This window comes from Cupressus sempervirens, chromosome 8 (assembly GCF_028749045.1).
Source record: "Cupressus sempervirens isolate cs-2001-9-10 chromosome 8, ASM2874904v1, whole genome shotgun sequence".
In the NCBI taxonomy this organism is placed as follows: domain Eukaryota; kingdom Viridiplantae; phylum Streptophyta; class Pinopsida; order Cupressales; family Cupressaceae; genus Cupressus; species Cupressus sempervirens.
Window position 1 is genome coordinate 43,136,235 of NC_143125.1, and position 13,640 is coordinate 43,149,874.

General features: G+C 36.6%; 1 protein-coding gene across 1 annotated transcript; it reads right to left on the reverse strand.

The window, feature by feature from the left end:
- Positions 1 to 1,974: 1,974 nt before the first annotated feature.
- LOC149541497 (pentatricopeptide repeat-containing protein At2g22070-like) lies at positions 1,975 to 12,948 on the reverse strand. The gene is made up of 2 exons (XM_089796741.1): positions 10,806 to 12,948; positions 1,975 to 4,278 (listed from the first exon to the last, which is right to left on the reverse strand). The coding sequence occupies exons 1-2, from the start codon at positions 12,483 to 12,485 to the stop codon at positions 2,638 to 2,640; spliced, it is 3,321 nt and encodes a 1,106-aa protein (XP_089652867.1). The 5' UTR covers positions 12,486 to 12,948; the 3' UTR covers positions 1,975 to 2,637.
- Between the last annotated feature and the right edge of the window lie 692 nt (positions 12,949 to 13,640).

A 13,640-nucleotide genomic window follows, 5' to 3' on the forward strand; every position in this document is an offset into this window, starting at 1 on the left:
TACCCCATCATGCAAAGAACTCAACGAACAAGAAAACATGACAACAAGATTGGTTCCACCATTCCACCACAAATGCCAAATATGTCTAGTGAAGGAGCATTGGAAAAAGATGTGAGAGACGTTTTCTTCACTAGTTCGACACATAACACACATCAATAGTCCCTGGAAGCCATGTTGCCATAAATTATCCCACGTAAGGCACTGACTATGGACCACCAACCACATGAAAAAATTGCATTCGGGCCAAGAAAACTTGTTCTAGACTTGTTTCCACCAAGGTACATGAATATCCCCCAAAGTTTGACAAAGAAGGTCAACATATCCAACAAACACAAAAAAAATTCCCAAACAAATCATTGCTATCTCAGGTGAGAACATCATTCCCACCCAAAGTAGTACACTCTTGAGATTGCAAAACTAAACCAACTCATGCCTATCCTCCATAGAACCTCTTGGAGGCCATTCAAAACGGTATTTCCAATGAAAGGAAAGAGCCAAACATCCAACACACCTTGTCTTATAATGATCAACTGTGTCCCAACCAGCAACAGTGAATGTCTAATAAAGGGCTTGAAGATGAAGATGAGTGGAAAGGATAGAAGGGTGCCCATCCCAAGGGATGAGCCAAAACAAAGCTTGAGATCACGAATGATTAATCCAAAAGAGACCATCTTTAACCAACTAAGCTCCAAACTTCAGTGTGTTCCAAACCCAAAGACTCCATTTAGAAGTTGAAAGATTCCCAGTCCAAAGAAATAGATGGGAGAGACCATCAAATTCCCGAAGAAAATACATAGGAGTAGCTTGAACAAAACACTTGTAAACAAGAAGGGCTTGGATAACCGACTTTAACAAAGTCAGACAAGCAGCACTTGATATCCATCAACGAGTCCAATGGTTAACTTTTTTACGCAGTTTGTCAAGCAAAATTTGCCAAGAGGATCTAGGATGTCTACCAACTGTAAGAGGAACACCCAAATAAACAAAGGGAAAAGACCCTATTTGAAACCTCAAAATAGTGACAATACGCCTCTGAATAGCTTGAGGGGTGTTGAAGAAAAAAATGGAGGATTTGTTCTCATTAACTTTCTGACCTGAAGCTGCAAGATAAACATCCAAGGCATACCTAAAAGAAGTAACTTCCTGAAGACAAGCCTGTCCCATAAAAGAAGCATCATCCACGAACTAAAGATGAGAAAGTGGAGGCAACTCATCACCTCATTGCCACCCATGAATCAAACCCTGGAGAACATGAAGCTTAAGAAAACGACCCAAACCCTCAGCCAAAATAATAAAATGGTAGGGAGAATTAGGGTCCCCTTGGTGAAGTCTTCTAGAGGCATCAAATGGTTCTGAATGAACACCATTCATAAGAACAGAAAATGAAGTTGAAGTAACACAACTCATAATCCAACTCACCCACTCTTGGCAGAAACCAAAGGCTAAGAATCTTTTGAGGAAAAACTCCATTTGACTCTGTCATAAGCCTTAGCCATATCCAACTTAATGAACATAGATCTCTCTTTTGCAGTAGTCATAGAATGAATAACTTCAGAAGCCACTACAATCCCATCAAGAATCTTTTTACCAGCCACAAAACCCCCTTGTTCCTCGGAAATCACGACTGGAAGGCATATCTTGAGCCTTTCAGCAAGTGGAACAGCAGTCTTGGTCTGTTTCTGTTACTCCTATTTTCCAACATCCTCGGTATTCCTGCTGCAGGTGGTTTTTTATTGCTTTTCCTTGTCATCTTTTGACAGCTTCATTCAATTAAAAAACAAAATTACTATTAGCGGACTAGCTTAATTGGAAAATATAAATGAAGTTCAAACCATGTATATCCGAAAAATATGTTCTCAAGCCTTCCATTTACACTGCCACGCCCTCAAAAAAACCAATACCCTCTTAGTACAACTAGAGCATGTAGTTGGTACAAAGATAGCGAATTTACAGACATTGTAATAAGCCAAAGGATTTGAGGTAAACATCAAAAATCTATAATTATAAATGAGAAAAATTCCAAATGGACATGAACATACAAAATATCAGGGTTTTGTAGAGTTAAGAACAATGAAAAGATATTCTCCCAATCCTTTCCAAATATTGGATTGACTGTAAACCCTCTCACATTTCCTGATGGCCAGGCCAAGCATCTTTTCAATTTCCTTCTAGAATGTCTCGTTTTATTTTGGTCCCACTCTCCATGATCGCCAGCTTTTCAATGTCCTGACACCATCGTTGTATTATGCAACAGAACTTTAACAAATACCTCGTCAGCATATACAGGCAGTAATGCAAATTGCTTACCATTCGTCTGATTTTATGAAGTCAATAGCAAGGACTAGGTTCTCAAAAATAATGAGAAAACCAGTTTCTATAAACTGGAAAAAAAATCTTGTCCCTTCTTAGCCACTTCAGAACTGACTTTTTACAATTAGAAAAACACAAGATTTTCACCTAGAAAACTTTTGAAGGAATCTGTGTAGAATATATTGTCTCTAATTACAGTCGTAATTCTCTTCATACAAAATCTTCTAGAAAATTTTCTCCGAAACCTTTCTATTCAATGTATACTTTGTTTTAGTTCGGGCTGATGTTCTCAGACTGCTTTTACTTAGCTTAACCAATAACCGACTATCACCAATAATCTCTACAAGAACACTGTCCATTTTTGAAATGATGAAACCTGTTGGCATCTCTCACAACAATTTCTCTTGCAACAACCTTGGAGATAAACTTGGTTGCAGTGTGGCAGTCATCACATATTCTAAGGTTCTTTACAACTCGAATAGTTGCACCCGGGGTTGTTGTTAACAGTCCAAAAGCAATTGCCATCTTCTCGCTATGGTGGCAGAGAAGTAATTCCTTTTCCTCCTCTTCCAAGTCATTAAGTACTGTTCTTGAATCTGGGGAATATCCTGCTGCTTTGATCTCCCACGACAACTCCTCCAACTTTCCAAGGATCTCCTGTGTCTGTGGGTGCAATCTATCTCCTACGCAAAAAGCATGTACCATTTTAGGGCCTTGAATCCAACTACACCCAGGGGTTTTTTTAATTCCTCTATCTTTCATCAATCTCCTTATCATCTGAACCTCACCCCAATCGCCTACTTCTGCATAGATGTTTCCCAGAAGAACATAAGGTGCAGCATTGTTGGGATTCATTTCAAAAAGAAGCGATCCTGTAAATACTCCTAACTCTATATTTTTATGTGATCTGCAGGCACCGAGCAAGCACGTCCATACTACTGCCACGGGTTTAACTGGCATTTTGATTATGAAGTTGAAAGTTTCCTCAACATATCCAGCACGGCCAAAAAGATCAACCATGCACACATAATGATCATTTGTAGGCATGATATAATAAGAATCAATCATGTCATTGAAGTGTTTACAGCCTTCATCCACCAAACCTGCGTGGCTACATGCCAATAAAACACAAGTGAAAGTTACATAGTTAGGGTGTGTTCCAGAGTGCTTCATCAGTTCAAAGAGTTGAAGAGCATCCTCGCAATAGCCATTTTGAGCATATCCAGCAATCATTGACGTCCATGCGACAACATCTCTTTGCGGCATTTTGTCAAACAGCTCACGTGCCTTGTGTATGCTTCCACATTTTGCGTACATGTCTACCAGGGCACTTGCAACTGCAACATCTAACGGCAATCCACTTTCAATCATGTTTTGGTGGATGTCCATGCCCTGCTTCAAAGCTCCTAGTTTGGCACAAGCGGGGAGGATACTAACAAAGGTTGTGGTGTCTGGCTCAACATGCATCAATTTCATTTGCTTGAAAGTTTCCAAGGCTTTTTCAACAAACCCATTTTGTACATATCCTGCAATCAATGCATTCCATGTGACGACATTTCTCTGAGGCATTTCTTCGAAAAGCCTTAGAGCCTCATCAAGAACACCACTCTGCGCATATCCTGCAATCATTGAAGTCCATGAGAACACGTCTGTACGAGGCATTTTGTCAAACAGTTCACGTGCCTTCTCTATGCTTCCACATTTTACATACATATCTACCAGGGCATTTGCAACTACATAATCTGATAAAAAACCCCCTTCTACAATGCTTTGATGGATGCAGATACCGTGTTTCAAATCTCTTATTTTGGCACAGGCTTGGAGTATGCTAGAAAAGGTGAACTGATCTGGTTGAACACCTGTTGCTTGCATTTGGTTAAACAGTACCAATGCCTCGTGAGGACACCCATGTCTTCGATATGCTGCAATGATTGCATTCCATGATAGAACATCTCGTTCAGTCATCTGGTCAAACATTTCGCGAGCATACCCTAAATTTCCGCACTGGCAATACATGCGTATAAGCGTATCTTGTAATAATTTCTGCGAGGGTAACTCCAATACCCTTTCATTGATGTAAGAGTGGATTCGCTTACCTCCTGAAATGGATTTCTTGAAAATGCAGGTCTGTAATAGTTGAAGATATGTAGAAGTGTTTACAGCGGGGTTGTACGTGCTAAGTAGAATGTGTAGCGCCTCCTTTAAACAACCCTTTCTACATAATTCTATAATGTTGAGATTGAGATTGGCTGTCGGTGGCATCGACATTGGATCACTTCAATTCAGGACATGGAAATCCGCACTGTTATTCAATCTGTTTATATGGCAGTGACAATGGAGTACTGTCATGGTTTTTAAACTGGTGAGATCTGTGAAGGTGGAGAAACTTCATACAAGGAAGTGAAATCCTCCTTTTCTAAAATGTCAAGATTTTTAGCAGAGAATGAGATATCACAACTTGGTTGTAAGCAGCAACGAAAACAGAAGCCAATCAATTTCGAAATCTAGTTTCCATTTTTAGGAAAACGTTTTAATAAATTGTTCATCTTTGTAGAATTTGTTTTTAGATTTGATTGTGTTGTAATTTTTCGTGTGATCACACTCTTTGTTATTCATTTTACTTCTGTATAGGCTTTGTAAAACGAACCAAATAATTTGAAAACAATTTTTTAATGAAGGTTATAGATTAATATTTATATATTGAACTGTTCAATATAAGTTTATAATTAAAAAGGGTTGGATAATTTATCAAATATAAATTAAAATATCTATAATGAAATTATAAAATATATGTTGTCATTATCTTTAATTTATGTTTTGAAAGGAAGAGAAGATAGTTTGTCTTATTACATTTTAGAAGTAAAACTTCTTGTAAGGATGACCAACGTTCTTGTAGTTATGTTGAAAGTCTTGAGCAATAGGCAGTGTTACCACTTCATGTCACATCTACAAAAGTACAATAAAATCCTAGACACCATCCAATATTACCACATAAGTGGGTTCATTCATGTGGCTAGCTTAAGAAGAAGAATGCTTACAAGTGATATGCTTGTAAGCCTTGGTACAACTGCTAACTTCAATTGTATATTGTGTGGAGCTCAACTTGAAACAATTAAACACATTTTGCTTCATTGTCTTTAGCCACAACCTGTTGGGATTGGCTTAAAGGTAAACTTCACTAGTCTATCACTTTCTTGGTGGTGAGCTTCATGAGGTATGTGATTCATGGACAAGTCTTTATCATGAATAATTTTTTTGATGTAATTTGGGTAGTAGCTCCAATTTTATTTTGGAACATTTGGTGGGAGAGAGACAGGAGAAAGTTTTGTAGTGAGATTTGCTCTATAGATGTGGTTACTCTGAAATAATAAATGCATATTGTCTTAAGAATAGAAGTATAGATTCATATTTCACTTCCATAGACTCCAACATTTAGGTTGAATGGGACCACACTCAACTACCTTTCAACGCCAATCTTCTATAAACAAGACAAAGAAAATAAATAGAAAGAAGATTGGATGGAAACCCCCACCTCTTAACTGCATCAAATTAAACTTTGATGGTGCCTCCATAGGCTACTCAGCCATCTGGGGATGTGGCATGCTCCTTAGAAACTCCAGTAGTTTCATATTGGCAACTCTAGCTATTCGGATGCCAAAGGATACAAATAACATTGTTGAAGCAAGGGCTCTTCTTGAGGGGTTGTTGCCCATAAGGTAGCAAACTTGATCATTAAAGGTGATTCTTAGAATATTATTGTAGCTACCAAAAAATTTAAATACCCTAGTTGGAAAGTAAATTGCATCTTTTATGAAGTTAGGGACTCCTCCCCGTTTTCTACAACTACCAATATCAGCGTTGATTTAGGGAAGCAAATGGAGTTGTGGACACATGTGGCTAATAAAGGCTTCCTTATTGATGTAGGAGAATCTATCTCCTAGGGAAGACAATTGTTATAGGATCCTCTCTTTAGAATGGATTGTTTGTGGATACACCTCCTTGATGCATTAAGTTAGTGCTTGAGGGATACCCTCTTTTACCTAGTTGGGTTGGGCTTAAGTTACGTTTGTTACATGTTCTAAGGTAATTGTTGTGATTGGAACCATTGAGCTTTTTGTTCACTTTGCACTTTCAATTTCATTCTCAAGACCATGCCATAACTGAGGGGCTACCACTTGGCTTTCCACATCCATCATCCATTCCAACTAACACAACCATTGAAAATATGCATGAAAGGTTTTAGATTGAAGAATAAATCTGAAAAGAAAAAAATCATAGAAAAGGACAAAAACAAAGGTTAACTTGAGTAGGCAATGCATATAAGAATCAGGACAATAGGGGATCAAAACTTCATATAAAAATAAATGTATTTTTAAGACAAAAATGTCTTAGAACACAATCAAAGTACTATCTGGAAATCACATACATCTACCCATTGACATTTTCCTGCAGTCATCAACCCACATACATTAATGAAACACTGCACTAACAATATTTGTGAAGACCATCTACACAACTTAACAAATCAATTTTGGGAAGTGAACGCCACCCACACAACTAATGAATGAACCATGAACTCTACTAGTTGATAGAGTGTGCAACCCCTATAGCCAAGTACTTTACTAAGTTGTGTTGTTATCTCATTTAGCTTATTGACATTGTCTTGGATTGTGTCAAAGTTCTTAGGAGTCAAGCTTGGAAGTTCACTATCAAGTGTGTATCCTCTAATTTCATTCACTTAGCCATATGATTGATGTGACCCTTTTGATCGTCCATGGTGGGGTTAATTTTTGGCCAAAGTGCTTGAAACTCTTTACTACCTCTCAAATCTACAAAATGCATGCACCTTCAAATGCTTGTGGATTTTGCATCCGATGTCCAATTTGAGTGAAACGATAGACAATTTTGTTTGATTACAACCTTTCAACTTGAATGATGACCTTAGATTTGGCCTTACACGCTTCAAGATTTCCTCTTACACAAAAATACCAACCCTAAATTGCACCAAAATTCTCTTAAACTAGCAAAACCAATGACACTTTATGGGATTTGATACTATGTAAGATTTGGTTGTAGAGAAAGAAACCTAAGATCTAGGAGCTAAATGGAAAGCACAATAGTAGTAGAGAATGAATATGAAAAAAATAAATTGTATTATGAACCAAGAATGCAATATAATCAATATAATAGTTGAGAGTGCATAGGAGGCCCTTGGGTTAAGTACACCATGGTACAAACATAGAAGTGAATGAGACAATGACGAGTGTCGTTGTCTCATTATATGATTACCAAGAAAGAACTTACCACCCACCTAAGGTGGAGTCACATGTCCACTAGAAGTGGATCATCCTCCAAAATGGAATCAAATGTGTGCAACATGTCCACTAAAGGTGGAGAATGATAAAGTGATAAGTGCACTAAAGATAAAGTCGATGGAAAAAATGGAATATGGTAACATGTTATAAGATAATGAAATACTAGGTACAATTTAAGGGCACTGTTTATAAGCTAAACTAAAACGTAAAGGTTACCAAGGGGACACTTAGTTGTTTTTTTGTGTCCTGCTTGGTATGCTTATGTTTTAATTTAGGATTTATCCAATACCCAATTCAAGTACACTAACAAATTTGATGGGACAATTTACCAACATCATGAATTGAAATGCAATAAAATTATTTCAATTAAAATGTGGCCTCTTATTAAACACATGAAAGAACCATTTATATTTTTTAAAGAATTTTTTCCTTGGAACCCAAGGTGTAAGATTGCTAGTCATTGTCACAAAAATAATGTCAACTACCATAAAAATGTCAGGGATTTTTAAAAATAAATTTTTTCTTTTTTTCTTTTTAAATTAAATTTGTTTAATATTTAATAATGATAATCTTAAAACTTGACAATCTTGTTTATTAAAAAATAAATTTAAGTTTATCAAAGTCAAATGCATGAAATGAAAAAATATGTTTTCTTCCTTCAAACTTTTTACCTTTTTAAAAAAATATTTTGATACTTGTAATAGTACTAGACAATACCAATCAAACAACATATTATATAAAAATTATTTACAATAAAAATTCAAAGTTTTTCTTTACAACAAAATTTCTAGAAGCTTAACCACTACAAATTGTAGTCAATTTACCTGAAATGTGATTTTCACTAGGAATGTGATTTTCATTAGGAATGTGATTTTCATTAGGATTTGCTTCCTTGCATGTACTTTACTAAAATTGATTTGGAGTTTATAGATAAACATTCAATTTGTGACATATCATTCCAATGTCCTTTCTTATGATAGTTTTTTGTCACATTTGTCATAAGATGCTATGGTTCTTACACTTCTAAATTATGTGATTCAAACCATGATAACTATAAATATTTTGCTTTCATTACTCAATTAGATCTAACTATTAATTATTTGTGTTGTTTTGTTATCTCTAAACCATGATAACTATAAATATTTTGCTTTCATTACTCAATTAGCTCTAACTATTAATTATTTGTGTTGTTTTGTTATCTCTAGCCTAATTAGACTAATGAAAAAGAGCCATAGCCTCTTTAACCCTTTCAATATCACCTCAAATCCTTGACTGGTTGCTTACATAAAAACCTCATTAAACCAAATATTTAGTACCATATATGTGATTATAACACAATATAATTGTGATTGCACATTAAAAGCAATTGTTCTCTTCATTATGATACAAACATGATAATGTTATTAACTAGATATTTTAGGTGGCATTCCTTTATTATTGACATGATGTCTACAGTTTAGGTTGTACTATACCTAAATTCTAAAATCAATATAGAATAGGAATAAGAAATTAGGAATATGTTTTCTATTTTCTGTTTGATGTGTCAACTGGAATAAGATAGGAATACATATTCTCATTTTGCCCCTAAAATGAGCTTATGTCCATTCCAAAAAACAGCTATTATTGGAATAGCCATTCCTATTTCTAATATGCATTCCTATTCTCAATTCCTATGCCTGCAACCAAACAGACCTAATGTTAGTTTATTCCCTCTACATTTCAGATCAAACTTCATAATTCATGACATTCGATTCTTTGACTTTCTATCATATGAAAGGTAAAGAGATGAACACTTCGTCCCAGAAACTATGTACAATAACATTCTTTCATACTGACAATGTAATTTTATTAAATGCCATAATTTATTTCAAAATGAATAACAAACAAATTGAAATCAAATAATTTAGAAAAGAATGATTGAGTTGTAGGCGTGCAGGCAGGCGTAATCCAACTACTAATGTCATATCTGAAATATAGGCGCAATAGAATACAATTGATCCAGACACTTGGACCATAGCAAAAGTTCAGAGCAAAAATCTACAGTCGCTCTCACCATCCTCTCCTCACATCAGATTGATTGTAAGAGCTCTTCTCACATTTTTGTTTGTTTGTCGACCAAGCTTCTCTTTATTTCCTTTAAGCATTCATCTCCTCGAATTTTTCCCATTATCCACCTCCTCCTCGAGCCACCTGTTCCAGGTTGAGCTAGATCGATGTGAGGATTACTTATCAAAAAACAGAGCTCTGACAAATGCCCCATCGGTTTATATATAGTCAGTTGTGCACTCTGCATACAAAAACCCCAGTATTTACAAATTGCTTTACTTAGCATCACCAATAATCTCCGCAAGAACATTGACCTTGATTGAAATGATGGAACCTGTTTGCGTCCCTCACAATAATTTCCCTTGCAACAATCTTGGAAATAAATTTGGTTGCATTGTGACATTCAACACACACTCGAAGATTCTTGAAAACTCTAATAGTTGTTCCAGGGGGAGTGTTCAACAGTCCAAATGCAATTGCCAGCTTCTCACTATGGTGGCAGAGGAATACTTCTTTTTCTTCTTCCTCTACATCGTTGAGTGCATGTCTTGAACCTGGAAGATAACCTGCTGCCTTCATATCCCGAGACAATTCATCCAACTTCGCATGGATCTCTTGTGCCTGTGGATGTGATCTGTCTCCTGCACAAAAAGCATGTACCATTTTGTTGCCTTCAATCCAACTACACCCAGGTAGCTTTTTGATTCCTCTGTCTTTCATCAAACTCCTTACCATTTGAACCTCATCCCACCTGCCCATTTCTGCATAGATGTTTGCGAGAAGAACATAAGTAGCAGTATTTCTAGAATCCAACTCTATCAAAACATTTGCTGTAAATATTGCTAAGCCTATATTCCTGTGTGATTTACAGGCACCAAGAAAACACGTCCACAGAACCACAACAGGTTTAATTGGCATTTTGATGATAAAATTTAGAGTCTCCTCAAGATAGCCAGCACGGCCAAGAAGGTCAACTAGGCATGCATAATGATCAATTGTAGGGGTAATGCAGTAAGAGTTAATCATGGCCTTGAAATATTCACAACCCTTGTTCACCAATCCTGCATGGCTGCATGCTAATAAAACACAAGCAAAGCTTACATGATTAGGGTGTGTTCCAAAGTGTTTCATTGTTTCAAATAATTTGAGAGCATCATCACAAGAGCCGTTTTGTGCATATCCTGCAATCATTGTAGTGTAAGAGACCACATTTTTCTGAGGCATTCTGTTAAACAGTTCACGCGCCTTGTGCACGCTTCCACATTTTGCATACATGTCTACCAGTGCATTTGCAACTACGACATCTGATACGTATCCACTTTCAATTATGTTTTGATGGATGTTTATACCCTGTTCCAAAGCTCCCAGTTTGGCACAGGCTGGGAGAATGCTAATAAAGGTTGTGGAGTCTGGCTTTACTCGTTGCAGTTGCATTTGCTTAAAAGTTTCCAAGGCTTTCTCGACAAACCCATTTTGTGCATATCCTGCAATAATTGCAGTCCATAAGACCACGGTTTTCATATGCATTTTATCAAACAATTCTCGTGCCTTGTGTATGCTTCCACATTTCCCGTACATGTCTACCAGGGCACTTGCAACTATATTATCCGACAAAAATCCGTTCTCAATTATGCTTTGGTGGATGTTCATGCCCTGCTCCAACGCTCCCATTTTGGCACATGCTGGGAGGATGCTTGCAAATGTTGTGGAATCTGGCTTTACACCTGCCAATTGCAATTGCTTAAACGTTTCCAAGGATTTTTCAGCAAACCCATTTTGTGTATATCCTGCAATCATTGCAGTCCATGAGACCAGATCTCTTCGAAGAATTCTGTCAAACAGATGTCGAGCAGTTTGTATGCTTCCACATTTAGCATACATGTCTACCAGGGCACTTGAAACTGCAGCATCTGATAAAAGTCCACTTTCTATTATGCTCTGATGAATGACTTTTCCTGGCTCCAAAGCTCCCATTTTGCCACAAGTTGAGAGGATGCTGGCAAAGGTTGTGGAGACTGGTTTTATACGTGCCAATCGCATTTGCTGAAAAATAACGAAAGCCTTTTCAACAAACCCATTTTGTACAAATCCTGCAATCATTGCATTCCACGACACCACATTTCTCTGAGGCATTTCTTGAAAAAGCCTCAAAGCCTCCTCAAGAACCCCATTTTGTGCATATCCTGCAACCATAGCTGTCCACGAAACCACATTCTTCTGCGTCATTTTGTCAAATAGTTCACGTGCCTTGTTTATACTCCCACATTTTGCATACATATCTACTAACGCATTCGCAATTACATCATCCTTAGAAAATCCCCTTTCCATTATGCTTTGATGGATGTAGGCACCCTGTTCCAAATCTCTTAATTTGGCGCATGCTGGGAGTATACTTGAAAAAGTAAATTGATCAGGCTGGACACCAGTTGCTTGCATTTGGTTAAACAGTGCCAATGCATCGATAGGACACCCATTTCTTCTGTAAGCTGCAATGATCGCATTCCATGACAAGGCATCTCGTTCGGTCATTTGATCAAACACTTCGCGTGCATTATCTAAACCTCCACATTGATCATACATGCGTATAAGCGTATCTTGTAAAAATTTGCGCTGGGGTTGCTTAAATTCCTTCTGATTGGTGTAGGAGTAGATTTGCTTACCCTCTGAAAGGGTTTGCGAGAATTGGTGGTTTGTACAATAATTTACAGTGAATTTGTGTGACATGTAAAGAATCTGTAGCGCCATTTTCAACCGAACCTCTCGGCATAACGCTGTGAAATTGAAAATGGGATTGGTAGGGGAAACCACTGGCATTGTGTGGTTATAATCGAAGCAATGGAAATCTGCATTATAATTATTCGATCTACTTGTAGAAGAATGAAAACCAAATCTTTGTATCCAAAAGTGGTTTTCTGGTCATGTCTTTATTTCTGAGGAAGTAGTTTTATTGTCATCTATGAATTTCTGTAAATATGAATAAGGATGGTACAAGTAGATATGAGGTAATTACAAGCACATTTTTCGCAGACGGGAAACTTACTACAGTGAAGGAGCTATGGAAATTCCAGAGGGTGAGGCTTTCAATGGAGTCAATTACTGCTAAGTTGCACGGGAGATTCAATTCTGCAACCGACTTTGTGAAGGCCCCCATCTCCCTATACCAACACAAGACCTGCCAATCTTAAATATTGAAAATCAGTTATACCCAAACGAAAAGAGTTTGTCCAAGGATTTTGATGGTCGATTTCCAAATATTGTAAGAGTAATTGAGATGAACACACTCTTCAGCTTTATGTTTCCTTGGAGGTTTGAATATCAGTCAAAATTGTATAATTATTTGCTTCACTTAGGATCAATATAATATTGTGTCTTTTGCCAAGTCAGATTAAAACACACAGTAATATCATGCACTTTCAGACTCCAATGTTATTACTAGCACTTGTACTAGAAGGAGGTGCAAGGGGATAGGTATTATTAAAAGGGTAAATTGAAGATATTGTATAATTTAAAAAAATATTTATATTTGATAGCATAGAATTAAGTTTTTATTATTAAAAAGGTAAAATTGTAGAAATTGTGTAATTCAAAGAAGGATTTAAAATTAATAGCATATAATTAAGTTTATTTATAGAATGGAGCATATATAGACGACAAATTGTGTAAATTGTACAACTTAATATTTTATTTAACGTACAATCATTCAATTGACTGAAAATTTGATTTGACATGACAATTTTGAAAACTTTCAAGAAGATTTCAGTGATTGGCGTGAGTTTTATCTCCAAGACCATCCTCCTATTAATGTGTTGTAGTCCTAATAAATATGCAACTGCACTTTTAAGTGTATGTCATCTAGGTAAGTCTACCCTGTCTTTTGGCAAGTCCTTTTCTATAATTTTACACCCTCTTTTTTAGTATTGCACTTAAAAATATTGTCATTCTTGAGTGCATATAATTTTCTTACTAAAT